Here is a 27,430-nt window from a genome sequence, read left to right on the forward strand (position 1 = left end):
ACCACCACTCACACTAATATGGCAGGATAACAAAGCATAGCAGGGTGATAGCTGTTTATCTATTGACGCGATAGCGTTAAAGAGCTCATGTCGCAGAAAGCCCGCCACCAGCATCGACCCCATTTGTTGTGAGTGAAAAATTGTCTGCACGTCTGTGGCCGAAAAATCAAGTTACCGAGATAGCCACGGGAGGCCGCCACTTGTCCATGCATGCATGCGCGATCACACCGAAAAAACCGTGTGATCAAGGTCACGAGGCACGGTAGTTTCTTTTCCCTGCCGCCCTTCCCTCCTTATTCATCCACTTGTGCATGAGTGTGAGTTACTGCATGTGGGCGAGTAAAAAGCCACTATTCTCATGATACTTTGCATATGTCGTAAACGCAGACATGTGGAGGAAGCACACAGAAAAGCGTTATTCTTCGCAGTTTATTTTTAACTCCACCGCGGTGGTCTAGTGGTTAAAGTGCCCGGCTACAGACGCGAAGGTCACAGGATCAAATCTCAACTATGGTGGCCACATTTACAATGGAGTCAAAGATGCTTGAGGCCTGTGTACAATAGATCCCCCAGATGGTCTGAATTTCCAAAGCTCTTCACTACAACATCCCTCACAATCCTATCATGGTTTTTGAGGGCAAAACTTTAATTATTATCATTTTCTTAATAGCATCATTCAAGTGTCCATCGAATTGGGCTTCAAAGCTATTAGCCACACATTTGAGTGTTCTCTCTCATAATTATTAAGACTGTACATCAATGGCAAGGTTCTGTTTGGTGTCACAGAGGTCAGTTCCCAGACTAGGGAGCCAGTGTTGCCAGATTGCCACCGAATCTCGTGACTAAATTTCTCACAGTTCCAGCTCATGCACTCCCTATAACCCTTCCCTTGTTTCTTTGCACGAAATAGCTACAACTGTAGCCTTTGAAAGTTCCAGCTTCCTTGTAATGTTTTCCCATCGGCTCTCACTCTTTTTCAAGTATACGTGGGGTGCCCGTGTCACAAGGGCGCAAGTAACCTACATGCCACTCTGGGGTTCTCAGTGTTTTGCCAGCGCCCGTGATGAGCCTGAGTCACCTTTTCAATTCAATTCAATTCAATTTTATTTCATCCAAAGGATGAGGGCAAGCTCGGGTGAAAAGTGACGTTTTTTCACTTGAGGAGAACCCGGGCCTCCCTAATACATGGCAAGCAACGTGGACATGGGTGAAGAAACATAGGCCATGAACATATAGGGCACTGAACATAGGCCATGAGATGTTTGGCGCAGTACAAGTCAGAAGATTCACGTACAGTAATGCTATGTACAGAGACTAATATGCGTAAGTAGTTTCTTTCGGCATAAATTCCGAAGTACAATGCAAAATATGACAGAATACAAATTACTATATATATGACAACAATGCTATGCATAGAAATTGCGTGTACACACATATACATACACATAAATATACACACATATATGTAGATACACACACACACACACATATATATATATATATATATATATATATATATATATATATATATATATATATATATATATAGACAGTTTCAGTTTCATGAATGCCTGGACCACCATTTTCTCGATTTTCACTATAAAAGCACTTCCCTAATGTCATGTGCACTGCATTTCTCAAAAATTATTTTTGCCTCCATTAATTTTTATTTAATAACAAAGGAACACTAAAACACAACATTTGTCGCCCAAAATTTGTTCTACAAAATGGAAGGTTCCAGTGTTGTTGGTGACGAGTAGGGTATGGAATAGCATGCGTTTCCAGTACAAAGATATCTAAGAAGGCACGATTGTTAAGAAAAAAAAGATTGCTTATATCTTATTGCTAGGGAATACTCATAAAGTTTGTGAATTGGGATAATATTATAGCGCTGAAACAGTTCATCAGTGTGTGCATAGTAGTCGACATTTGCTATAAACCTGATCGCTTTTTTTTGTAGTCTGTATATTTTACTTATGTTGGTTGCTGTCGTACTTGCCCATACAAAAAGACAATAATTTAGATGCGACAAAAACAAGCCGTTCTAAAGTGTTAGTTTAACAGAAGCTGGAAGAAAATAATGCATTCGTGCAAGTATGCCCACACATTTTGATAGGTTGGTAATTAGATTATTAATCTGAGAATCCCACGACATTGTGCAATTAAAAAGTACTCCTAAAGTTTTAATGGTTTCTACAATTTTAACAGCCGCGCTAGCTATACGTAATCTTTTGTCTAAGGGAATCTGTCTCCGCGAATGAAAAACTACAGCTTTTGTTTTTGTTGCATTAATGAGTAATGAATTTCGTTCACTCCATATGCTTAAGCTTTCTAACGTAGTGTTTATAAGTGTGGTCATGGCAGTCATGTTGTTACCTGTAAAGAAAATGCTGGTGTCATCCACGCATATTATGTATTTAGGTTTGTCACTGATCTTCACAATGTCATTTATGTATAGGTTAAAAAGCAGCAGTCCTAGAATGCTACCTTGCAGAACCCCTGTGATTATTGCCTGGAGAGATGAAAATGAATCCTTAATTTTCACACATTGTGAGCGGTACTTAAAGTAAGATTTCAAGAGGGAAAGTGGAATGCCGTGAACACCATATATTTCTAATTTTTCAAATAAAGTATGATGACAGAGACGGTCGAAAGCCTTAGAAAAATCTATGAAAACACCAATGCAAAGTTCTTTACTCTGAAACGATTTAAGGATTATTTTTTTCTGAGCTAGTAAAGCAGTCTCCGTCGACCCGCCCTTTATTTTTTATTATTTTTTTTATTTAGAACATACTGCAGACCACGACGTGATCCTTGCAGGACGGGCATACATAATTGTACACAAAACTAAAGCATACATATGTATATACATACACAAATAAACATACAAATCTATATCCATATACATATACATATACATACACATATATATACACTATATATACACACATATATGTACACAAATATACACACGTATACATACATACATACATACATACATATATATACACATATACACACACATATACATATACACACTAATATATAAATGCCTATATAAACATATTCAAAAGAACTTAACAAAATTGTGATAGTATGCACATAAAAAAGGTACAGAAAAGTACATGTCACCCATCGTCACCACCCACCCTTAACTTAACAAAATTGTGATAGTATGCACATAAAAAAGGTACAGAAAAGTACATGTCACCCATCGTCACAAGGTCTACGGTGCGGGCAGAGAATTCCATTCTGAAATGGTCCGTGGAAAAAAGGAAAACTTATATGTGTCTGTCCTAGCATAAATAGGTGTTAATGCATCAGAGTGATGGTGCCGTGTTTGCCTTATGGAAAGAGGGCTTACATAAAGCAAAGAGTTGAGGGTGATTTTGTGGTCAATTAGATTATGTAAAAAATCCAAGCGGTACTTCTGTCTTCTTGATTCAAGAGAAGGAATCTCATTAGCCAACATTAGCTGTGATGGGGAGTCCAAACGTTTGTATTTAGAATAAATAAAACGAACCGACTTTCTTTGTATTCTCTCAAGTTTGTTGATATTGAGCTTAGTATACGGGTCCCATGCTACGCAGGCATGTTCTAGTTTTGGGCGGATATATGTTAGGTAGGCGAGTAACTTAATGTTTGAAGGTGAATTTCTAAGCTTGTGTCGCAGGTAAGCTAGTTTGCGGAATGCAGCAGAGCATGTGTTCTCTACATGAAGGTTCCAAGATAAATTGGCAGTGAAGGTTACGCCAAGGTATTTATAGCTATCAACTTGTTTTAATGGGACAGACCCCATTTTGTACACGTGAGCGAGGAGATTCTTTTGATGCATTATGCGAAGAGAGACTGTTTTGTCGGTATTTGCAGCCATGCCCCATTTTTTGCACCACAAGGTTATGTTATTCAAGCTGAAATCTAGTTCCTTCTGATCATCCACTGATTTAATTGTACGAAACACAACGTAGTCGTCTGCAAACAGTCTTATTTGTGTTCCAGGTGTGACGACGGTGACGATGTCATTAATATATAAAAGAAAGAGTAATGGACCCAAGACACTGCCCTGGGGCACACCTGAAGTAACTGGTAGACAGCCCGAGTTGTGTCCATTAAATGAAACATACTGTTTATGGTTATTCAGATAGTCTGCGATCCAGTAAATTAAGATTAGAATTAATTTTTCGTGAATGACCCTAGCGAAAGCTTTACTAAAGTTTAAAAATACAGCATCAATTTGACCGTTAGCATCCAAAGCTTTAGCAAATGAATCGATTACTATAACTAATTGTGTGATAGTCGAGCAGCCTTTTCTGAAGCCATGTTGACAAGTGGTTAGTATCGACTTTTCTTCAAAGAATTCATTAATGCGACTTGCGATTATGTGCTCCAAAATTTTGCAGCATGATGACGTCAGTGATATGGGGCGGTAATTCTGTATTAACGATCGATCGCCTTTCTTAAAGACTGGGACAACTCGAGCCATCTTGCAATCACTAGGTATTTTTGCACATACCAAAGATTCACTGAATAACACAACCAGGAATTTAGCAATAGTTTCGGCGTATCGCCTAAGGAACACATTTGGGATGTCGTCAGAGCCAGGAGTTGTTTTGGTTTTTAAGTTTAACAACATAGACACAATGCCATTGTATGAGATGAAGTTCGCCTCATGGCGTTGAAACACTAGAGTCTAAAGATAACCCTGAACTACCACTGGTAAATACGCTATGAAAATAATCGTTAAAATGTTGTGCGATAGCATTCAAGTTGTTAACAATGGTTCTATTAATTGTGATTTCCGTGACAGACTTCTTGCTTTCGCTTAGGTATTCCCAAAACTTATCCGGCGCATTATTTATAAAGTTCGGCAATGTTGCAGTGAAATATAGGTCTTTCGAATCACGTACAGCGCATGCTAGCTTGTCTTGTAGTTCACTGATAACATCCGTACACGCACTAATATTCCCCGTACGCGCATGTTTCTTCTTTATTCGTTTGATCTTGCGCTTCAATTGAATTATGCCAAGCGTCATTCATGGTGTACTTTTATTGACTTTTTAGATTTAGTAGGTATGAATGTATCTATGCAATCCTTGCACATTGTAGTAAAGGTTGCCCACAGAGCACTCACTTCACCGCCACTGTCAGAAAAGCCCGTAAGACAGGTTTCCATGTAGTCAACGACGCTGGCGTCATCAGCTCTCGAATAATTTTTAATAGATATGGTTTTGGCAATTTTGCGAACAGCAATCTTGACAATGGGTACAGAAACTGCAACGAGGGAATGATCTGACAAACCATCCTCAATTGACACAATATGCTCAGTAAATGCACGGTTTAGAAATACAACATCTAATACAGAACAGGATGACCCTTGCACACGCGTGGGTTCATTAACCACTTGGATTAGATCATGTGTCAGCATAATGTCGAAAATAATGTTAGCGTTTTCATCACTTTTATTGTTTGCTTGGAGGAGCTCCCAATTGACGCCAGACAGGTTCAGATCACCAATGAATAAAATTTTCTTATTCTGGTAAGAAGACATGTGCTCTTGAAGTTTAATCAAATAATCTGGAGTAGCGTCAGGGGGCCTGTAACATGCGTACAACACGAAGCTATGGCCCCAGCATGACAACTTGACGCATAAGCACTCCAGGTCGGGAGTGTCACCGATAAGCGTCGCATCTATCTGATCTTTCACTAGAACGGCCACACCCCCGCCTCTGTACATTCTATCTTTGCGAAACACTTTTTAATTGGGTGGAAAGACTAGTTCATTTGTTATATCACTACGTAGCCAAGTTTCTGTTATGATTGCAATGTGTGGATCATGCCGTAGCAGTTGAATTTCAAGTACATCTGTCTTGTTTACTACGCTACGAGCGTTGAAATTGACGATACGCAGGTGTTTTTCTTTGGCTGAAATCGAATTTATGTAGGATGGACGGTTGATTTCTAAATACGGAATCTTTAAAGCATTGCCTTGGCAGTCGGCGAAACTAGCGTCTGCCTTAGCTTTTGCACGTGACGACGGGTCATTGGCCGGCGTGAATTTTCTTCGTCGTTTTTTTGAGCAGCAACTCTATCATTTATTTCCTCGTTCCAAACATATGCCACTTTATTGATGTACAGTTTGTCAAAAGCTAAAGAAACTTTGTCCCCTCTCTCCCAGTTTTCCTTCGCACTTGCCCAAAGCTTCCGCCTAATTTCACGAACTTTCTGTGAATAGTCCTCACTTATTGATATAGCAGAGTTCTTCAGTTTGTGGCATTGTTTAAAAATTATTGTTTTACCTCTCGTATCGAGCAGTCTCAGGATGACCGGTCATTTCATATTCAGAGATGGACGACCTAATCGGTGAATGCGTTCTATCGCTACTAGTTCCAGTTCGAGAAGGTCTTTAAAGATACCTTTATTTACGGCTGTTTCCAGGGATCCATCGTTTTCACCCTCTGGTTCTGGTAGCCCAAAAATGACCAAATTAGGTTTTCTACTGCGGTTCTCTAAATTTCCTATCTTCCTTTCAAGCATTAGAACAACTTGGTTCATATGCGTGAGCCGGTCCTGACATGAAGTCACTTTTTCTTCAAGGTTTGACAAAGCGTCCACCTTTTTTTCAATTTCTACCAGGCGGTTTTCCTTTATATCTTTAATATCAGCTGCGATTTCCCTAAGCTGCTTTAATATTGATGCAGTGTCGGGACCGGGGTTAGTTTCAATGTCCCCCCCTAAAAGCAGTAATTTCCTGAGGCCGATAACAGCAATATCAAGCAAGCAACAAAGCCATGGGCACGGCAGCACTAGCAGAAAAGGATCGCCTGAACGGAAACACTTGCCGTAACATTTCCTCACCTGCACCGCAAAAAGCAGAGGTTTGTCAGCGAACCGCATTCTTTCGGTGCCGCTGTGCCCAGTGATAGCGCATTCCAAAGGATGACCCTTTATACTGGTTCCGCATGGTGTCGCTCTATGCGAAGGTTGCGTGCCGGCTTCTGCGCTTGGTGACGTAGAATAAAGTGGTGGTTTGATGGGCGGTGTCAAACGCTGATACCCAGCGTCATGACAGTAGAAATCCCCGGACTGATGCCTAGCCGCCTCGACAACGGTATGCTCTCTGCATTACGCAGGAGGCCGAGGAACTGCACAGCAAAAAGCAGAGGTTTGTCAGCGAACCGCATTCTTTCGGTGCCACCGTGCCCAGTGGTGTCACTTTATAAAACGATGTTGAGATTAAGATGTGATGTTAAACTTCATACAAAAATTCAGAGTCTTTTAAAAATAATTTTCTCCAAGCCTTTTGAAAATATGGGTAATATAGAAATCAGCCGATAGTTTGTAAGATCATTCTTGTCTCCTTTCTTATATAACACGCTGACAACGGACGTTTGCATTTGTTTTGGGAAACAGCCTGTTGATAGAGACAAATTATAAATGTGAGAGAGCACGGGAGCTATGATATCGATTGCATGTTTGATCTGGGAAATCTGAACACCATCTATGTCACGAGCGCTGCTCTGTTTTAGCGTAGAAAAAATTGAAACTATTTCTTGATCATCGATTGGTCGAAGAAAGATGTTCTTTGTCTGTATTGTCATTGCGTCAGTTATAGCTGTCTGTGCTGTTTGCGTCGGCTGTGCAACGTTTGTGAGAAAACGATTAAATCTTTCTGCAAGCTCTAAATCTGTAACCGCTCGACCATCTATATTTATTTCAGTAACCCCAGGAGAGATCGGTGTCCTGTGAAGCAAAGCATTAAGTTTCTTCCACAGTTCTGCACTCCCTTTGCAGTTGTCTGCATAGAATTGTTGATTTAAGTAATTTCTTTTTTCTTTCTTGATAAAGGCGTTCGCCTTATTGCGGTATTCTTTAAATGCGGTTAAGTATGACGCATTCTTAGTTTTTAAAAACCTCCTGAATAACTTTGATTGCTTTTCAATTATTCTTAAACACTCGCGATTGATCCATGGTTTGCGACTTCTATGGCATTTCTGTAGAACTTTTTCTTAAAAGCGTCTAAAATAAACTTTCTTAAATATAATCAAGAATGTTTCATAGGCTAAATCTGCAGTTTCTGAGTGGTATACCGCACTCCAGTCTGTTTGGGAAAGGCTTGTGCTGAATGCTGTTAAAGTGTGAAATGTGATATTTTGAACTGTTCTAGCGGGCAGTGTTTGGGACTTCTTGATTACACTCTCCGTAACTAAGTAGAGTGCAAAGTGGTCACTGATGTCACAACATATTACACCAGTCTCTACGTTATTTTTGTTTACGTTAGTAATAAATAGATCGATTAACGTTTCTGAGGTAGGTGTGATACGTGTGGGAGTTTCCGTTACTATATTGTAGCCACTCGACTCGACCGTAGACACAAATGTAATTGCGACAGCAGACGGCTCCAGTATGTTGATATTAAGGTCACCGCCAAGAATAAGTTTTGAATTGTTGTCATTTACATAATTTAATAATTCTACAAGGCTACTAATAAATGTATTCACAGATGAATTAGGTGGTCTGTACATGACAGCATATACGTAATTACGTGTAGTCAAAGTTAAGCACTCAATGTCAGCACCGACATAAGAAAATTGTGGTATTATTTGAGCGTCCATGCAGTTTTTCACTAGAACCATGAGGCCACCGCCTTTTTTCTTTGTTCAGTAAAGAAAGAAAACATTATAACCATCTCGCTTGTAAATCTCGTCGTCTGAAGTATACCAAGTTTTCGTAATCCTTATTACATCGAAAGAAAAAGAAAACGTATCTAGAAGAAAAGATAGATCATCTTCCTTGTTCCATGCTGAATGAATGTTTAGATGAAGGCAGCAGAGACTATCGCTACACCGATTTCCGCCAAGATTATTGATGTCACAAGGTGATACCGCCATGGCGAAACAGAAGCTGCACCGCAATTCCGGATAGCGTTTTTAGGCAATCTTTTCAATGTCGCTTGCGTCGCGAATGTGCAATACATGTGAGCCTTCATCCTTTCGTTCGAGAATACCCCCATCATTCGTCCACACGAACCTCCAGTTCGCTGCTTTCTTTTCAGCTATTGCCGCTCCAAGAAGCTGCTTTAGGACTGGGCATAAGTGTTCATTGATGAACACAGGTGTGTTAGAGGCGTGACCGAGGTCCTGTGTCGAGATGCGTGTCTTCTTTGCTTTCTGCAGCACCAAATCCCATTTTGAACGGCTGCGGAATTGGACTATTATGTTCGGTATTGAACTGGCATTCTTTGCTGGTACACGGTGACATTTTTCAACATCATCTTTGGTTACAGGCACATTCAGCAGTCCGCCGATCCTGTGAAGGGTATTTCCAAGATCTTCCTCAGCAAGTTTGGGTATTCCCTAATCTCAAGGTTACATTTGCGGGAGTATTGCTGAGATGCAGTTATCCTCTGCTCTTGTTGAGATATTTGTTTCTTGAAAGCTTCACACTCGGTTCTCAACTGCTCATTAGCGCTTCTGAGTGACTTGTTATCCCCCTCTCAACTTCGTCGTTCAAAAAGCTCACAGTTTTTCAGGTCTCTTATTTCCTTTCTTAGCTCTCTTTCAATTGACGATTTGAATTCAATCATCTCCTTTCTCATTTCTTCTCGCAACTTAGCCAATTCACTCATGACTACAGCAATACTTCACACAAGAAATGTATCACCACCTTGGCAGCAAAAAGGCAGCAAAAAGAATAAGCTTTGTTTAGTATGTAAAAAAAAATTAATGCAAACCTGAAATAATCGAACACAGGCGTGTGAGGAACAAGCTTTCGCTGCCCCCGCTGCTGCCAAGTGAAGTGCAGGCCTGCGCTGTTACTGGTTTTAAAGACGGTTCCCCTGGTGTTGCTCCATGGCGGTAGCTTTTTTGCTTCGTCAGGGCTTGCCTCCCGAAACGTGTGACGCAGTCAGCGATGCGTGGCAGCACAGCATGTGACGATGTGCCGACGATGATCAGCCGTTGAGTTGTCAACTGATCAACTGAAGTAATCGAACACAGGCGTGTGAGGAACAAGCTTTCGCTGCCCCCGCTGCTGCCAAGTCCTCCTTGCGTCCTCGGAGAGCCTGAATAACATGCACAGCTATGAAGGTATTCCATGCTTTGGTGACAATGCATTGCAATGCTGCTCACTTCACTGTGTGCGGACTTTTGCAATGCCAGTCAGTTTCCTAGATAAATCCGTCGTTGCACATAGGGTTTTCCACTTTCGAGACACCATCGAGTCCAAATGCGTAAATTCCCACTTCCGAAGCATGATCGAGTCTGATTTGTTAATTCTAGAACAGAACGTACAGCGAAAACAGGGGGCTAGGACTTCTGCAACAAACACGGGCTGCTAAGTAAAGCGGCCGATGTCAACTGACCGCGGAGGCACAACGTATCGCACAGGAACCATATGGGAAAGCTGGAACCGCAGGAGAAAATATCCCAAGTCTGGCGACCAACTTATGTGACACTAAAGAAAACTTTGGCCAGGACTCTTCCATTGAATACAGCTTATTTTTAGACTATTTATTGCAATTAAAAATATTGCAATGCTTCAGCAGCAGTGGAAGAGGAGAATAAATAAGTTGGTGGCTGTGGTGGCGAAAGTAACCAGCATAAAGGCCTATCTCTAATACCCGTGCCACACAAGCACAGGAAATGACATTCGGTAGTGAAGGCATTCAGTTCCGGAATGACATTTTTGGGAGCGGAGTTGCTACACTTCAAAAATGAATCACATTAGACTCCGATGATGTCGACCACACTATCTTCTGTAGTAAGCAATTGTGGAGTAGTAATAGAAAAATAAACATGCGTTTACAAGCTACATATACCTCTGAGAAAAATTAAATATACAAATCAGCATATTACACTGCCGTTAGACTTTGTTCATTACTTTGTTTCACGACGTTGCAATCGGCCGTATAGCAACTTAAGCCAAAGCTAGTCAGATCCGCAGCGTAAAATCAAAATGGCACCTGTCCCATTTATTTTATTGCGTCCACCAGCTGAAGAAAAGTTTTTAAGCACTTTTTTAAGAGATTAGTGTCAATAAAAGATGCAAAAAGTTTTTTTCAGTTGAATCAAATGTTGTTTTATATAATTACTTCATCAGCTGTGCTGTTGAGAGTACGCATTTCTCAATCCAATGAGTTCTGCAAATGGCATTAAATGACGAATGGTATTTAGGCAAATGCCATTTCGTTCATCTGTGTGGCACCGCGTGAATGACATTCAATCTGAAGGCATTAGGAGGTGAATGCCATTTTCTCCGCCCGTGTGGCACGAGTATAAGTGAAACAGTAGATGCACGTGCAAAACCCTTGTTAGACTAACCAGCTAGTCACGTGTTCCCCTTTATAATGCTCGCTACAACACGCCGAGCTTGCCATTCCGATTGAGCTATTAGCATTTTCCTTATATCAGCTTTTATAAAAGTAGCGAGATTCAGAGGCAAATGATTATGTGAGAATTGTCTATGCCATCTACAAGTAATTTAAAGGGTAAAAATCACCTACTGACACACTGGCAAAGTACACTGTCAGATTAGAGGTCTTGAAATTGTAATCACTATCATCACCTAAGCAACAAGTGGGACCTGTTTTGCCTTGTCTATGTCATACACCACTGCAACTTTCTTCAAACACAACTTCGATCAATGCGCCGAGGGGGGAACAGGGACAAAATGTTCCAAGTAGCTGCATTGGCCTTGCGCACTTAGAGAGCAGTGGCGCCACTAACTGAGCCTGCAAAGCCCCCGAACCAAAGCTTCATTTTCAGCCAATGTGCACTTTATCACATATTGCTTTTCTGTTCCTAAATTAATTCTTACTTGAAAAAATCAATTTGACCCCTAATCTTTTTCACTCCAAAAAAAAATAAAAGGGTGTCTTTTTGTCACCCAACAATAATTATCATCCGATTCGCTTACGCTTCTTTTCTAGAAAACTCTGTGCTTTCCTATCAAGATAGCTATGTAACGCTGATGACGCGCATGTCACTCGTGACCTGAAAAGTGCCAGGCGCGAGCAAGGAATGGAACACAAGATATATGACGATTATTGTTGTGGGACAAAAAGATGCCCGTTTTACTCGATTATTTTTCTTTGAGCGTATCATTAATTCTGATAAAAAATAGTTTTATGAACAAAAGTTATTAATCTGTATTGACTGTTTTCTAGTGAGTGCACTTGTGGATTGAGTGCCCACCAATTTTACAACAACATGGAACTTATATCGTGTCTCCCATAAGACGGTCCATTAGAAGACTTGGAAATTTATGCATTGATTGATATGTGCGGTTTAACATCCCAAATCCACCATATGATTGTGAGAGACACCGTAATGGAGGGCTCGGGAAATTTTGACCACCTAGGGTTTTTTAACATGCACCCAAATATGAGCACACGGGCCTACAACATTTCCGCTTCCATCGAAAATGCAGCCGCGGCAGCTGGGATTCGATCCCGCGACCTGCGGGTCAGCATCCAAGTACCTTAGCCACTAGACCACCACACCGAGGCGAAATTTATGCATCACCAGCCTTCATAGAGTCATTCCTTATGCTGGATTTTCTTTAGAAATATGAAGCGATGTGTGTTACAACAGATATGAATACCAAGGAGTTGTAGCTGGCATGAGTGCCCACAAGCTTACCAACCAGGAAGCCCCGAATCTTGTAGCTTAAATGTAGAGCTCCCGACTAAAATCTTAGTTACCATCTTCAGTGGTGAGTACAAGGATTATGTGAGATGTTATTCGACAGTTGGAGCGTCTCTAATCCTACTCAAATCGCGAGAAGGATGCTAGAGTCTGTCACCAGGCACGCATTCTGGCCAGTTGCCAGGTTCCTGCCAAAGCAATCCGCACTAAGGATGAGTTGGCGTTGATCCATAAGCAACTGACACAAGGTATGCATTGATTGGGTCTCCTCATTGTCAGAGCAAGAATTGTAACTGACAAGGGCATTGTTGCCTTTTTCAAAAATGAGAGAGTAAACCAATGATGCTCAGCTAAGTACATGCTGGGTTTAAAGTTTCTCTACAAGCCCTTGAAAACACATAAGGGCACAAAAACCTCATTACGGGGCTTTTTCTTTAGGAACAAAAAGTTTCTTTAATCTGTAGCCTGGGGAAATGAAACTTTTGCAGTATACATAGGCTTTCATGCTGATTTATAATATGTAAACAGTTACAACGAAGTTGCATAGTTTTGGTTTCGTACCATGACAGTCTGTTAAATATAGTTTCATTCTGGACACATTTTTTGTCACTAAATTTTATTGTGCCAAGCCATTAATGGCTCATATTACTGTACCATTAACTGTATAATACAAATAACTAATGCTAAAGTGTGTATAAGACATTTTAAAACTCAAAAAGTTGCCAAAAATTGCATCTTGAGAAAAACATACTTTAAAGACATAAGCTCATCTATGTGGCAAAGATACGTTTTTTAAATGATTTCTTTCGTTATGAAAGCTTGGGATCTTGTTTATTTTGAGAATGAGGCTTTAATTGACTTCATTTAAGAAATCCAATGGCAAGCAGCCAGGTGACAATTTCCAAGGGACTCTAGACAATGAGATCTTTTTAGTTTCCAGTAGCCGCCTTGTGCTCTTAAAAAGGGATTTTAATTTACCTTAAATTTAATTATAATCTTCAAATTCTTTGTCATATTAGTAGAGAAACTAAACTTACAAAAGTCAATAAAAATAACGAATATTGCTATGTACCAGTGCCATAGCGATTGACATGACGAAGGAGGGGACGACAGCAGATAAACTGGTGCGAGTTCTTTGTATTAGCAGTTCAGCTCAACAAAACAGTTGGAAATATACATATTCCCTTAAGTCTGAGGATGCTGGGTCTGTCTTCCCCATAACAATATGCAATTTCGGAAAAAACATGCATTTGTTGACTGGCATCTCCTTTTCACAAACATAAGCCCATAAAATTCTCAAATGCAACAGACAAAATAGAGCTGGCGGTGCTTTTGGAGGTGATCAATAGGCATAAGGTAGCCAACATAAGACGGTATAACATATTGAGAATTGAGCATGCTCTAAAAGACAGAGGAAGCCTAAAATCTGTGAAGACAAAACTGTGCATCGGGAAAAATCAGATGAATGCATTAGGGATGTCACGAGCAAGAGCACATGGGCGGAGAAAGAAGACAACAAAGTATAGATGACGGTCAGTGCTGCGCAAGCGCATGCACCGTACAGCGAGGCTCGAAACGCGTGACCCCAGCCGCGATCGGCACGTGAGCAGCGACGAGCTGGCTTTGTCGACGTGGGCTTCGCAGGCGAAGGTTGCATCGCCAGCAAAGGCACTGGCGACGGGAGCGATAGGACAGCGACTCGGCAACCTATGACGCGGGCGTCCCAAGAAGTGGACAGAGACCTCGACCTGCTGCGAGGGAGGCTGCTCGGGATGCAGCCACCGTGCATAGCAAGTGCCGTCGTTCGTGGCGCAAACCCCCTTCAAAGCAAGCCGCCGAAGACAGTCCCTGGGTGGCCACGTCACTAGGCAGCACCGGGTATCACCAACAACCACTAGGCCCAACCAATAAGACATCCACCACGTCAGCAACGACGTAAGGCGACAACGGCGGGCGACACGAACGACGACGTTCGTAGAGAAGGCCAAGAGCCCTGACAAAGACACGACCGATCCGGACCGCCGCCTCAGTTGTGACAAGTAAGGTGACGAGAAGAACCATGAGAAGCACTCAGGCTGTAGAGATATTTGGCAATAGTTAGGACAGTTTAGTCTGTACAAGGATTGGTTTATATAATAGTAGTAATTTAGAGTGTAGTTATTTCTATTTGTTTGCTATATTTTTGTATATTTGCATATAGAGGGTGTGCTGTGCAGGTGTTTATTAAATGGATTTTGTTGTTAACGGAGTCCTGTCTCGGTTCATTGCCCGCAAAAGCAGCCCGTAATCCGTGACAAGGGACAAGGAAGGCAAACTCACCACCAATATGGATAGGATAGTTGAGGTAGCGGGGGAGTTCTACTGAGTGCATGCGACAGCTCATTGTGTAGCAGCCGAGATAATCGGGATGATAACACAAGAAGCAGCAATAGCCAAGGAGATGAATAGAACATACTACCAGTAACATCAGGGGAAGTGAAAGCCCTAGAGGGAATGCAAAAAGGAAAAGCTGCTCGTGAGGATCAGTAAACATTAGACCTGTTGAAAAACGGTGGAGGGACTGTGTTTGAAATACTGGCCACCCTGTATGCAAAGTGTGTCTCGATGGGGAGGATGCCAGAATCTCAGAAGAATGCCATCATCATCCTAATGTACAAAAACAGGGACGTCAAGGACTTGCAGGCCAATCAGCTCACTGTTCATTGTCTACTAGCTATTTATAAAAACAATAGCTAATAGAATTAAGGCGACATCAGAGTTCACTCAACCAAAGAACTAAACAGGATTTCGTATTAGGGCGAGAAGATACCGTGACGCCACCATGCGGAGGCATCCCTGTGACGCACGTGGTTGGATTGCTCCGCCGCCTTCTTGCGCGCAGCCCGTAGCCGCTTTTAAGTCCTCTTTTTTTATTATTATTCTTGTACTTCACTCTAGGAAATCAGTAAAATACTGCAGCAGCTTCTTCCCTGACTGTATGAAGTGATAAATAACTGTCTTGGCAGTCACGCAGCCATTGTCGGGCATTGCTTCTCACAATGCCTGACTGCCAGCATTGTCTGCTATGGCCACCTAAATGAAACAACCCGGTGGCCGACCATGCCCCCTCTCTAAAAGCTGAAGACTCATTCTTTGTTCAATTGAAGCATCAAATGGTTATTAACAGTAAAAAATTTATCTTTGCTGCAAGAAAAGCGGGCCGCTACGCTACTTCATTCATTGTAGGTTTGCATTAAAAACAGGCCGTGGTTGACATGACAGGCATACGCAAATTACATTTATGTTTAGCACACATAACCGTATGAAGCACACCACAAGCGCATTGCCTGCTTTGTGGGAGTCAACACATAATTCTTACAGCCGCATGCAGCCGCAACTTTTCTATTATGATTGGCGGCAAATGTGAGATCCAGGCACTTGTGTGCCGCATTCAGAGTTGTAACTCCTGTCTGTGGCATTTTCCTAATATTTATTGCACAAAATTTCTACGGTCGTAACACGTTGCACATTTGATCGCCATCTTGCCACACATGGGTAAAAATTATGATTGGTTCAGTTCCAGAGCTTCTATAAAGGGATTAATCGTGATTATGAAAATACAATCAACCACCCGCATTATTTTACGCCCTTGAGCTTGCTACGAGGTCTTGTGCACCATGATCTGAATGACCATTTCATGTTTCAGCAACATTGCGTGTGCCCAGTTTTTTTTTTTTTTTTTTTTTTTTTTTTTTTTTTTTTTTTTTTGCAGTTTCATTCATAAGCTGCGTGATATTTCATGGCAGTTTTCTGAAGACGAATCAGTTTTGGAAGCTGACCGCGTTTTCGCCTGTAGATCAAAACAAAATTAAGAGGAAGTGACAGTGGCTATGGGCCCATACTATACTGTCGTAATCTATAAGCAAGGAACCTCGTGAGCTGAAGTCGCAGACGGCACGCGCATTAGCATTTTTTTTTTTTTGGAGGGGGCACCATTTTGATTAGAACTGGGCGCGGGAAGGCGGGTGTGGGTGACCGTTCTTTTGTACACTATATACCATGGAAAAATTTCGGAGAGGGGAGGGCAAGGGTTTAATGTGCCACCCCCTAGCTACCCCACTGGCGGATGGAAACCCACGTGGTCGTGTAGACACATGGAGAAACGCCCAGGGGGGATGGTGGTGGCGCAGACTGCCATAAAAGTTTCTTCGAAGAAAGTAAGCTTTAGCATATACTGGAGCGCACACGTATGATCTAACAAAGACGATTTCGTCGAACAGGCTGGCCAAACATGCAGAAGCTACTCGCCATGAAATAGACCGAATAGGGTGAAAATAATGAAATCAAAAGAAAAGAAACGAGAAATCAGAGGGAAAACAGCAAGACTTCCGGGCTATATCTTGACTCTCCGACAATTCAGAGTCCCATTTTAAAATATACATAATCAAACTGTTTGCACAATTATTGTCCATTGTGAATGAGGCTCCCATACAGATACTGAAACGTTCTGCTTTGATGTGAAAATTCATAATCTCTGCTGATTTTTAACTCCATGGGCTCGAAATAACAACCACAACAACAAAGAGAGACGAGGAAGGGGCACTGCCAACGGCCGCGACAGCGCCATCACTTGCGTAGCGCACTGTGCCACGCCGCTGGTAACGTTTAGTGCAACTTTTCTGCATTGTGTAGTCTGCAGAAATCCGCACAGATGAAGTGAGAGCAATACAACGCTGTTAAAAATTCAAAACACCATGAAGTTGCCGTAAAAAACAACGCATCCAACCACCCGCTTTTCTTTGCCAGAACGAGGTGAGATTACGTGATCCAACCCTGCATGTCACAGCAAATTGCAGCACTCGCACCTCCAGTGGCGGACTTGGCGCTCGATAGGCTACTCAACAATAGACTAAGAGTCAATCGGGTGATAGTGAAAAGTGCAAAATAGAGCCAACCACTAAACACAGCCTCCACAGATTATGAGAAGGCATTTATTCGGTTGAGATATCAACAGTCACGCAGGCACTACAGAATCAGGGCGCTCACGAAGCTAATATAAGCATACAGGAAGAAATCTACAATGGATTCAGTCACCATAGTTCTCCATAACGAAAGCCACAGAGTCCCAATAAAGAAAAGTGTAAGGCCGAGAGACACGATCTGTCCAATGCTATTCATTGCATGTTTAAAGGAGGGTTTTAGGGCCCTAAATTAAGAAGAGTTAGAGATAAAAGTTAATGAAGAGTATCTTAGTAACCTCACTAAAAGAAAAGATCAAGTAAAAAAGGGGGTCTTTTTGTCTGACAACAATAATCATCATCTGTTTTGTGTTCCTTTCCTTGTACCATCGCCATGCACCCTGCATTTCTAGGTCATGAACGACATGCGCGTTATCTGCATGACATAGTTCTCTTGATATGAAAGTGGCCAGCGCCGAGTTTTCAAGAAAATAAGTGTAAGCGAGCTGGATGATGAATATTGTTGTGAGACAAAAAGACACTTTTTTTACTTCACCTTTTTCTTGAGAGCTGCGATTTGCTAAAGACATTGCCTTGATGAGTAAACATTCAACTAATCCACAAATATCGGCAGGGAAGCAGAGGTGGCCGTATCCTCAGAAAACTTTCATTTTGTGCTATTGATATTGTGGGCGTTCAGTATACCCATCCTCTTCATCTGTACATTATCATCATTATCATGTGTTGGTTGTGCATCCTCATGATTGTTGCATGAACATCATCATTCTTCATTGATTGTAGCTATAGACTGCCCGTTCCTCGGCCATAATAAAAGTCTTCCAAATCAACACTTCATAATACACATTCAGAATGGATATTCTATGAACGCTATGTCATTCCAAGCTGCAACTTTACCTCGTTGGGGTGTACTACCAACCCCAAAACTGTTTTTCAGATTTTTCTACAAAACTGAACAGCATCCTAAGCCGGCTGGTGAAAAAGCACCCAAATACATGCTTTCCACTCTTTGGGGATTTCCATTACCAAAACATTGTTTGATAAAACCCTCCACTAAGTACTGGAAAGCTGGAATCCTAAGAATTCATTAACACATGTTCAAACTTCCACTTCACTCAACTGGTAACCCCACCAATGATGATGATGATGATGTGTGGTGTTTTAAGGTGCAAGGGTCATTTGATGGCCAAAGAGTACCAGGTCAATGGACAAATGATCCGAGCAACGATGATGATAGGTGGCTGTAAAAGGGCCTTAAAATTACTCGTGCTAATGTGGGTAAAAACATAGAAGCAATAAAACCACGACATGGGCGTGAATTATGTGCAGTTAGAGTGAATGGCGAAACGTCGCGATATAGTAAAACAATGATGGAGATGCAGCCACCGCGCCAGCAACCTGTCTTCAGAGGTCGATGATTGATTGATATGTGGGTTTAACGTCCCAAAACCACCATATGATTATGAGAGACGCCGTAGTAGAGGACTCCGGAAATTTTGACCACCTGGGGCTCTCCCGAATCTGAGCACACGGGCCTACAACATTTCGGCCTCCATCGGAAATGCAGCTGCCGCAGCCGCGATTTGAACCCGCGACTTGCGGGTCAGCAGCCGAGTACCTTAGCCACTAGAACACCACGGCGGCGCTGTCTTCAGAGGTCGTGCTACGGAGCACCTGGGTTTATGATGTTAAAAGTACTGTACGTACGAATGTTAAAAATGCCAGCAATGATTTATATGTGAAAAGGGGTTCTCTACCAATGAACATTGATGGGTGCAAGGGTATCTGTAGTCGGTAGGCCAGTAAAAAAGTGCTTTTTTCTGAAAGCATCTAAATCACGGCACTGGACGAAGATATGGAAAACCGTAAGTGGTTCTGCACATCTTTCACACAATGGCACATCGCCACCAGACAAAAGGTATGAATATGTCGAGTGTGCCTGTCCCATCTGTAGTCTTGTAAGTGTGACTTGTGTGTAGCGTGATCTGGATGCCGTTGTCTAATTTCCAATTCTCGGTTCGATAACATGCAGTTTGTGTTCTGTCTGCTTATCCCATAGGCACTGCCAGCATGCCCTGAGCTCCCGTCGTAGGAAAGCTTTCAGGTAAAGTGCAGGGACAGCTACTGATGCATTGGCAGCAGGGTCGTCTTAAGCAGAGACGGCTAACCGATCCGCCAACATGTTTCCAGCAATCTCGCAGTGCCCTGGCACTCAGCACACAATAACATGTAGTTTGAGAGCATAGATCTTGCATAACAGAGAGTACAATGACACAAGGACAAGCGTTTTATGTTTTCGCGGAGTTTTCAAAGCCGCTACAATGCTCAGCGAATCTGTGTATATTACCACGTGTTGTAGTTGCAGTTCCTTAATATGCTTCATGGCCACAAATACCGCATGAGCCTCTGCGGTGAAGATGCTTGTTTCGGAGTGCAGATTACCGAAGTTAAAGAACGATGGGCCAACAGCTGCATAGGACACACCAGTGCAAGACTTAGAAGCAACTGTGACAAATTCTGGGCAAGTGTACTTGTGTTGGAGTTCGAGGAAGTGTGTGCAGATATGTGCAGTAGGTGCGTGTTTAGTGACTTCCATGAAAGATAGATCGCTGTCTATAACTTGCCAATTCCACGGTGGCGGATATACTACTGGAGCCATCAAACGGTGTTCTACAAGTGACACAGCTGCTTTCTCAGCGAGCCTCCTGACACGGAGTGAGTAGGGCTGTCTCAGCAAAGGACGGTTATTGAACAAGGTAGAATTCGGCAGGTCATTATTTGGGGAGTGAGTTGGATGTTCTTCATCTGCGTTAACCTTGAGATAGTTTGTAAAAGGCACGCAAAATTTCTGCAAATGGAGCGACCATTCATTTGATTCTACGTACAAACTCTCTACGGGGCTAGTTCGAAAAGCACCCGTAGAGAGGCGAATGCATAGATGGTGGACAGGGTCGAGAATCTCTAAGGCAGATGGTATTGCAGACTGATAGATTATGGCACCGTAATCTAGGTGCGTGCGTACGAGGCTTTTATGTAACTTCATGAGACATTTTCTGTCACTGCCCCACGAAGTGCGTGACAACACTTTCAAAATATTCATGGTTTTTAAGCACCTGTCTTTTAAATACTTGATGTGTGGAATGAAGGTTAGTTTTGTGTCTAATATTAGGCCCAGGAACTTATCCTCAGTCTTCACAGATAGACGTTGACCATGCAGGTTAATGTTGTGGTCGGGATGTGGGCCCCTCCTTTGGCAGAACAAGACATATGTGCTCTTTTGTGCATTGAGTTTAAAGCCAGTCTCATCTGCCGATTGAGAAACCTTGTTCAAACCTAGTTGAACCTGACGTTCGCACATTGAAGGGTTGCACGATTTGAAACCAACCTGTACTTCATCGACATATGTGCAGTAAAAAATATAGCGTGGGACAGACAGTGCAAGGAATTCATTTTGACTATGAAAAGAGTGCAACTCAAAACACCTTGTAGCACTCCTGTTTTTTGGACAAATATTCGAGATAATCAATGCCAATTCGGACATAGAATGTCTGGTTGGACCGGTAGTTTTCAATTATTGCGAACATTCTGCCCCGCACATGTAAATGTGACAAGTCTCAGAGTACGCCAAAGCGTTACGTAGTATCATAGGCCTTCATATCCAGGAACACAGAAAGAAAATGAACAAAAGTGTAAACAAAAGTATGAACAAAAGTGTCGCAAATTTGTGCCTCGATACGGACAAGGTGGTCAGTGGTAGACCGATCCTCTCGAAACCCACACTGCCATGGGTCAAGTAGGCCATTAGTTTCAAGGAAGTGCATCAGGTGCCTGTTTACGATTTTCTCAAAAACCTTGCAAAGGCAACTCGTCAATGCTATGGGCCCGCGACTCAATGCTGAACATGGGTCCTTGTCCTGTTTAAAAATCAGAATAACGACTGCTTCTTTCCAGGTGGAAGAGATCTCATCAGAAAACCAAATGGTATTATACAAAAAAAGAAGATCGTTTTGGATTTCAGGAGGTAGAGGTTCGAGCATTTCGTATAATATACGGTCGACGCCTGGGACGGTTCTGTTACAGCAGTTCAACAATGCTTGTAACGCAGCTAAGGCAAAAGATTCATTGTATGTCTCAAGTCTTGTAGATTTGCATTCTATTTCCTATTTTTCTATTCTTGCTTTGTACCTTTGGAACGCTGCACTGAAATGGGATGAGCTGGAGCCCTATTCAAAGTGTGCACTTAGGGAGTTGGCTTGGTCTTTCAAACCGTTGCCTTGTGTGTTTACTAGAGGAAGAGGATGTGCTTCTTGCCCTACTACCCTACCGACCATGCTACAGACTTTTGCTTCATGTGTACATGAGTTGATTCTAGATAAAAACCTCTGCCAGCTCTCCTTCCTGGCCTGTCAACACGCTCTCATGCCTTGAGACTCGTCGTTTTCAAAACTGACAAGATTTTCAGCAGTTGATGAGCCTCGAAGCAGCCTCCATGCCCTGTTTTGTTGTTTGCGAGCATTACAGCACTCACTGTTCCACCAGAGGACGCATTGTTTTCCGGCCAGTCCAGATATTTGCGGAATGCGCTTAGCTGCAGCTTCAATAAGAAAAGTAGTAAAGTATTCTACAGCTGCATCTAAGCCACAATCACTTATGTCAGTCCAACTCTAGCTAGCAACCTTGTAAAACTGGTCCCAATCGGCTTTTTCTATCAGCCCTTTGGGAACCTGTGGCAAGCATTCATTTTGTACTGCTGAGCTCAGAACTACAGGATAGTGATCACTTCCAAAAGGATTATTGACGACTTTCCAGAAGAGTAGGGGATACAATGCTTAGGTCAAATGACGAGTAGGTATTGTTAGCTATTCTATAATATATTGCCTCTTTCCTATTGAGGAGACATGCACCAGGAGAGAAAAAGAACTGTTCAATCAGACGACCACGCACATCACAGCACGAGTCACCCCACAGACTACTATGTGCGTTAAAATCTCTAAGGAGAAGATATGGTTAAAGAAGCTCATCAATTAATTCCTGTAATTCTTGTTTACTATGTTGGTGCTGAGGAGGTATATAAAGAGAGCAAATTGTGACCAGTTCGTTTAAGATAACGGCTTGGACGGCTACTGCCTTATGAGACGTCTGAAGTGGTAAATGTGTACAGGCAGTTTGGATCCACAACAATGGCAACACCACCGGATGACGCGACTGCATCATTCCGATCCTTTCAAAATGTAACGTAATGGCGTAGAAAGTTTGTGTGTTTCAGTTTTGAGTGTGTCTCTTGTGCACACAGCACTTTCGGTGTATGTTTGTGTAAAAGTTATTGAATATCGTCGAGGTTTTTCAGCAGTCCTCTGACGTTCCACTGTAATATTTGTGTCATTTCTAGGTTGTAGGGTGCTGTGTGTACAAAAAGTGTTGCCTTAGATAACAGGGTCCTTAGGAGGCCCTTTAATGTGTAGTCTTTTTTTTTTTAGTGCGCTCCAAAGAGCTGCGCCTCTCCTGCAGCATCTCAGGCACTGGAGGAGTAGGACTTGTATACATCACCTCTTGTGAGGTGGTGGATGGTGCCTGCTTAGCAGGCATGGTCACAGAACTTTCAGACATAACTGCGCTTGCAGTGGTGTGAGGTTCAGTAGACATGGGGGTCTGCCCACCTTGTTTGTCAGGTGGCCGAGCAGTACAGGCTGCTCCAGCCGGAGACACTGGTGGCACGACCGTGGCCACATTCAGTGTGACATTCGCGGGTGCAGAAACATGTGGCATGGCCCGTCACATCTGCGAAGGAGGAATAATAGGAGTCGTGAAGTGCGAAACGCTTACGTGCCTCTTGAAATGACAGATTGAATTTGACCTTGAGTTCTACTATTTGTTTCTCTTTTTTTCATATGGGGCATGTTCGTGAGTAGGCAGGGTGATCGTCTTCGCAGATAAAACAATGAGTTGCTTCCGATGTGCATTCGTCAGATATGCTTTGAATGGATGGACACTTTGCGCAAGTGGTGCGCCCTCTGCAACTCTGTGATCCGTGCCCGAAACTTTGACACTTGAAACATCTGGAGGATTAGGAATATATGTTCTTACATGAAGCTTGCAAGAGCCAGTTTCTATTGATTCTGGTAAGTCACTAGTACCGAAGGTGATTATTATGTGTTTGGTGGGTGTTTCCTTCTTGTCTCATCGTATAATAATTCTCTGTACCTTGACTACATTCTGACCTTGCCAGCCTTCTAATAGTTCACTTTCTGAGAGTTCAAGAAAATCATCCTCAGAAATGACGCCGCGGACTGTGTTCATGGATTTATGTGGGCCTACTGATACTGGGACGTTCCTGAATGCTACAAGTTTTGAGAGATTGTGATACTGAAGCTTGTCGCAGACCTCCAGAAGGAGGTTGCCGCTTCCCATCTTGGTGACATTATATCCTAGGCCAATTGCTTCCGTGAAGGTTTTCGATACAAGAAAAAGTGATCCGACTGTCTTATTTTCTTTCTGGCTATGTACTTCATGATATTTAGGGAAGAATTTCTTTGGTTTGGAAAGTACAACCTGTTCTTCATTGCGCCACTTTTCGGGCGGCGATCAGGGAGTGGGGGGGGGGGGGGGAAGTGTGCCATACATGGAATACAATGTTCGGCGGCGATGGTGGCCACCCACCATCGAGCCCAACAAGAAGACGCTGCAAGGTAGAACACTTGGAGACGCCAGCCATGCATCGCTGCTATAACCACATATTGTGCCAGGTTCGGTAGATAAAGCCAGTCGGGCTAGCTGTGAAACGTTATTTTTTGGAGAAAAAAGGAGGTGAGCGTTTCAGTTGCTTGAAACAGAACTTTATTTTCACAAAAACAAAAAAAAACACATAAAGAGGAATGCTAAGATCAGCAAAAGGTAAACTAAGAAGCACCAGCAGTTCTCCTTAACGAGGGGAAACCTCTACGAGTCTAACAGCCTCTCGAGTTCTTGTATTAGAGTCCAGACGTGTAAGGAGATAGATACGGCTCACCAGGGGTTCACATTCTTCAACAGTCCAGCGGTGAAGCTGCCGTGGTGGGAGTGCATAAGCTCGGGCTCGTAGCCCGACGGCTCGCTCCCGCTCCCGGTAGACGACGTCATCTGCGGCGCTGTCTTCAGCTCGAACACCAGAACCAGGCCGTGCCAGAAACTAGCCAATAGCCTCGTTGGTAGTTGATTGGTCACCAGGACCCCGCGATTGTCGTCGCCGGCTAGGTAGATGCCTTGACGCCTCATTACTTGCACCCGATGAGCTCGCATGCCGCATCCTAGCCGCGTTCTTTCAAGCACCAGCACAATTCTTCCTCTCCCTCCTTCTTCGATGCCGTGGCTCTGGATTCTTTTAAGCAATTCTCTTGAGGCTTTTCTTCTTTTTCAATTGCCAGTGTTCACTGCACTGGCGCAGGTAACACACTTTCAGTAGCCCATCTTGCCGCGCCAAATTCGAAAATCACTTGACTCGCGCACTTCACTCAAAACACATATAACTACCCAAGTTTGAGCAATTACACAAGTTTCACTCTAGCCGCCAGGAAATTTGGAAGTAAATAGAAAAGAGAAGATGACAGGATAGATTTAAAGAGGAGAAAAGACGATGATGTAGGGGGAGAGAAAGATAGGAAAAGGTGACTGCCAATTTCCCCTGGGTGGGTCAGTCCAGGGGTGCCGTCTACGTGAAGCCAGGGCCAAAGGTATGTGTTCCCTCTGCCGGGCGGCCTTAAAGGTCCAATCACCCAGCATCGGCTCAAACACCAGGATTCTTTTTTCCCCGGACAGAGCTAAGCCACGCACGGTGAAGCGTGGGAGGAGGTCGAAACCCCCCGTTGGCTCAGGTCCGTGGTATTGCCACACACCAAACGCCCACTTGCGCAGACGCCCCTGCAGGCGGTAACCCTACCAACACGTTTCACACTAGATAGTGCTAAAACTCTTGATGTAGTATTATCTTCAAGCCCAGAAACAATATCTTCTGTAACTTACCTTCATGCAATAAGTGACCACAAGGTAATTAGTACTACATTTGCTTTCACCCAACCCATGCGTCTTTCACATAAGAGAATAATTTGTCTACAATAAAAACAATTACTTTGCAATCAATAATGAATTTTAACAGTTCTATGAGGAATGCGAGATAACATTTCAACAGCGTGATACTCATGCAAACTGGTCTTTTTTCAAAGAAAAAATAAATCTGACTGATAAATACATTCCAACATTGTCAATCAACGCTAACCATCACAAACCATGGTTCACGAAAAATCTTAAAGAACTTCAGAACAAGAAAAAGCTACATTTTTATCAGGCTGAACAAAACACCCTGTACCACTCATGGAAACAATACTATGAAGCGAAACGTGCACATCTTGCAGCAATCCGTCAAAGCAAGCTCACTTTCTGTCACTACGACTTAGCTAAGATTATCACTGAAAGTTCTAAAAAATTTTGGCAAACCGTCAACGCGCACCCAACCTGCAACACATCTCTTCCCAACGAACAGGGTGAAATGCTATCAGATAAGGACACCACTAACAGGTTTAGCATTGCATTTTCTAAAGAATCTGATAGACTATGTACTACGTTTATTGCCCGTTTTGAGGCAACCAATGCCTTCTATCACCTTCTCAATAAACGGCATTTCAACCATAATTGCCAACATTAAACTGTGTCATCATCCACCGCTTTCGATAAAATCACATCAAAGCTTCTGAAGAACACTGAAGTAATATCTGCAGCATGTCTAACATTGTTGTTTTCCCAGTCACCATCATCTGAAAACCTCTCGAAAGAGTTGAAAATGCCCAGTCTACAAATCACGCAGCAAGAGTTCACCCATAAACTGCCATCCCATTTCCATCATATCTGTGCCTTGTAGGATCATGGAGCATGTCACATACACTCAATAATTCACTCCATTGATGCTAACAGCTGTTTTAACCTTTCTCGGCATGGGTTCTGCAAGGGACTATCTTGTGAAACGAAATTACTTGACTTTCTTCACGACCTAAACCTTTATCTAGATGCTAGCATACAAACTGATGCAATTTTGTTTATCTTGCAAAAGCATTCAAACAAGTGGCTCATCAACGCTTACTATTATAAAGCTCTCATGACTAAATCTACAACCTGCAGTTCTAAATAGATTGAGCAATTCCTTGCTAATTACCTGCAGTCCGTGTGCATCCATGACTCTGAGCCTCTTCCAGTAGGATTAGGCATCCCTCAGGATTTGGTATTAGGTCCCCCTACTTTTTCTAATATTACATTACCATCGTTATTAGCGAAATCCCCATGTTTGCTGATTGTGTTATTCATCATTCAGTTGTTAACAATACTGAGCAGTTTGCCCTTCAACAGGACTTGCACAACATTCAAGATTGGTTTCAATGCTGATAATGGTTCTAAATTTTAGTTAATGCAAAGCAGTGTCTTTTTCTCAGTGTCCTAACCCATTGGAATTTTAATATGAAATAGTAATTTCGACACTAGAGATGGTAAGCCATTATAAGTACTTGGAAATATCCGTTAACGCGGGTTGTATCGAGCCAACGTTTCGACGAGCGGAGTTCTGTTCTAGCCTTCAGGAAGACAAGTCGGCTTGCTAAAACACTGGCTCAACACACCCCCGGTTTACGGATTTTTCATTGCAAGCTTCCACCTTCCCCTTCCTACCGTATATAAGTACTTAGGTGTGACAAGTACTTATAACTGACAGGATTCCAAGAGAAGGCAAATGCACAAGGGAAAGAGAGAAAATTAGGTGGGCAGATGAAGAAGTTTGCGGCTATAACGTGGGAGCAGAGAGCACAGGACAGGGTT

The 27,430-nt window shown here is 42.6% G+C and overlaps 1 protein-coding gene and 1 long non-coding RNA gene across 6 annotated transcripts in view; both read right to left on the reverse strand.

The window, feature by feature from the left end:
* Window positions 1-27,430, reverse strand: part of LOC119175657 (RCC1 domain-containing protein 1) — a 161,529-nt gene that overhangs the window by 93,370 nt on the left and 40,729 nt on the right. The window contains exon 2 of one of the 5 annotated variants that reach the window (XM_075881817.1): window positions 23,257-23,377. The exons of the other annotated variants lie outside the window; for them this stretch is intronic. Coding sequence (XP_075737932.1) covers window positions 23,257-23,365 — 109 coding nt within the window. The 5' untranslated portion in view covers window positions 23,366-23,377. The remainder of the gene's footprint in view (window positions 1-23,256; window positions 23,378-27,430) is intronic. 5 annotated transcript variants of the gene reach the window in all.
* Window positions 1,080-23,248, reverse strand: LOC142777430 (uncharacterized). Its single transcript, XR_012888081.1, has 2 exons — window positions 9,731-23,248; window positions 1,080-7,142 (listed from the first exon to the last, which is right to left on the reverse strand). It is a non-coding gene; the product is annotated as an uncharacterized LOC142777430 (long non-coding RNA).

Source organism: Rhipicephalus microplus, chromosome X (genome assembly GCF_043290135.1).
Source record: "Rhipicephalus microplus isolate Deutch F79 chromosome X, USDA_Rmic, whole genome shotgun sequence".
In the NCBI taxonomy this organism is placed as follows: domain Eukaryota; kingdom Metazoa; phylum Arthropoda; class Arachnida; order Ixodida; family Ixodidae; genus Rhipicephalus; species Rhipicephalus microplus.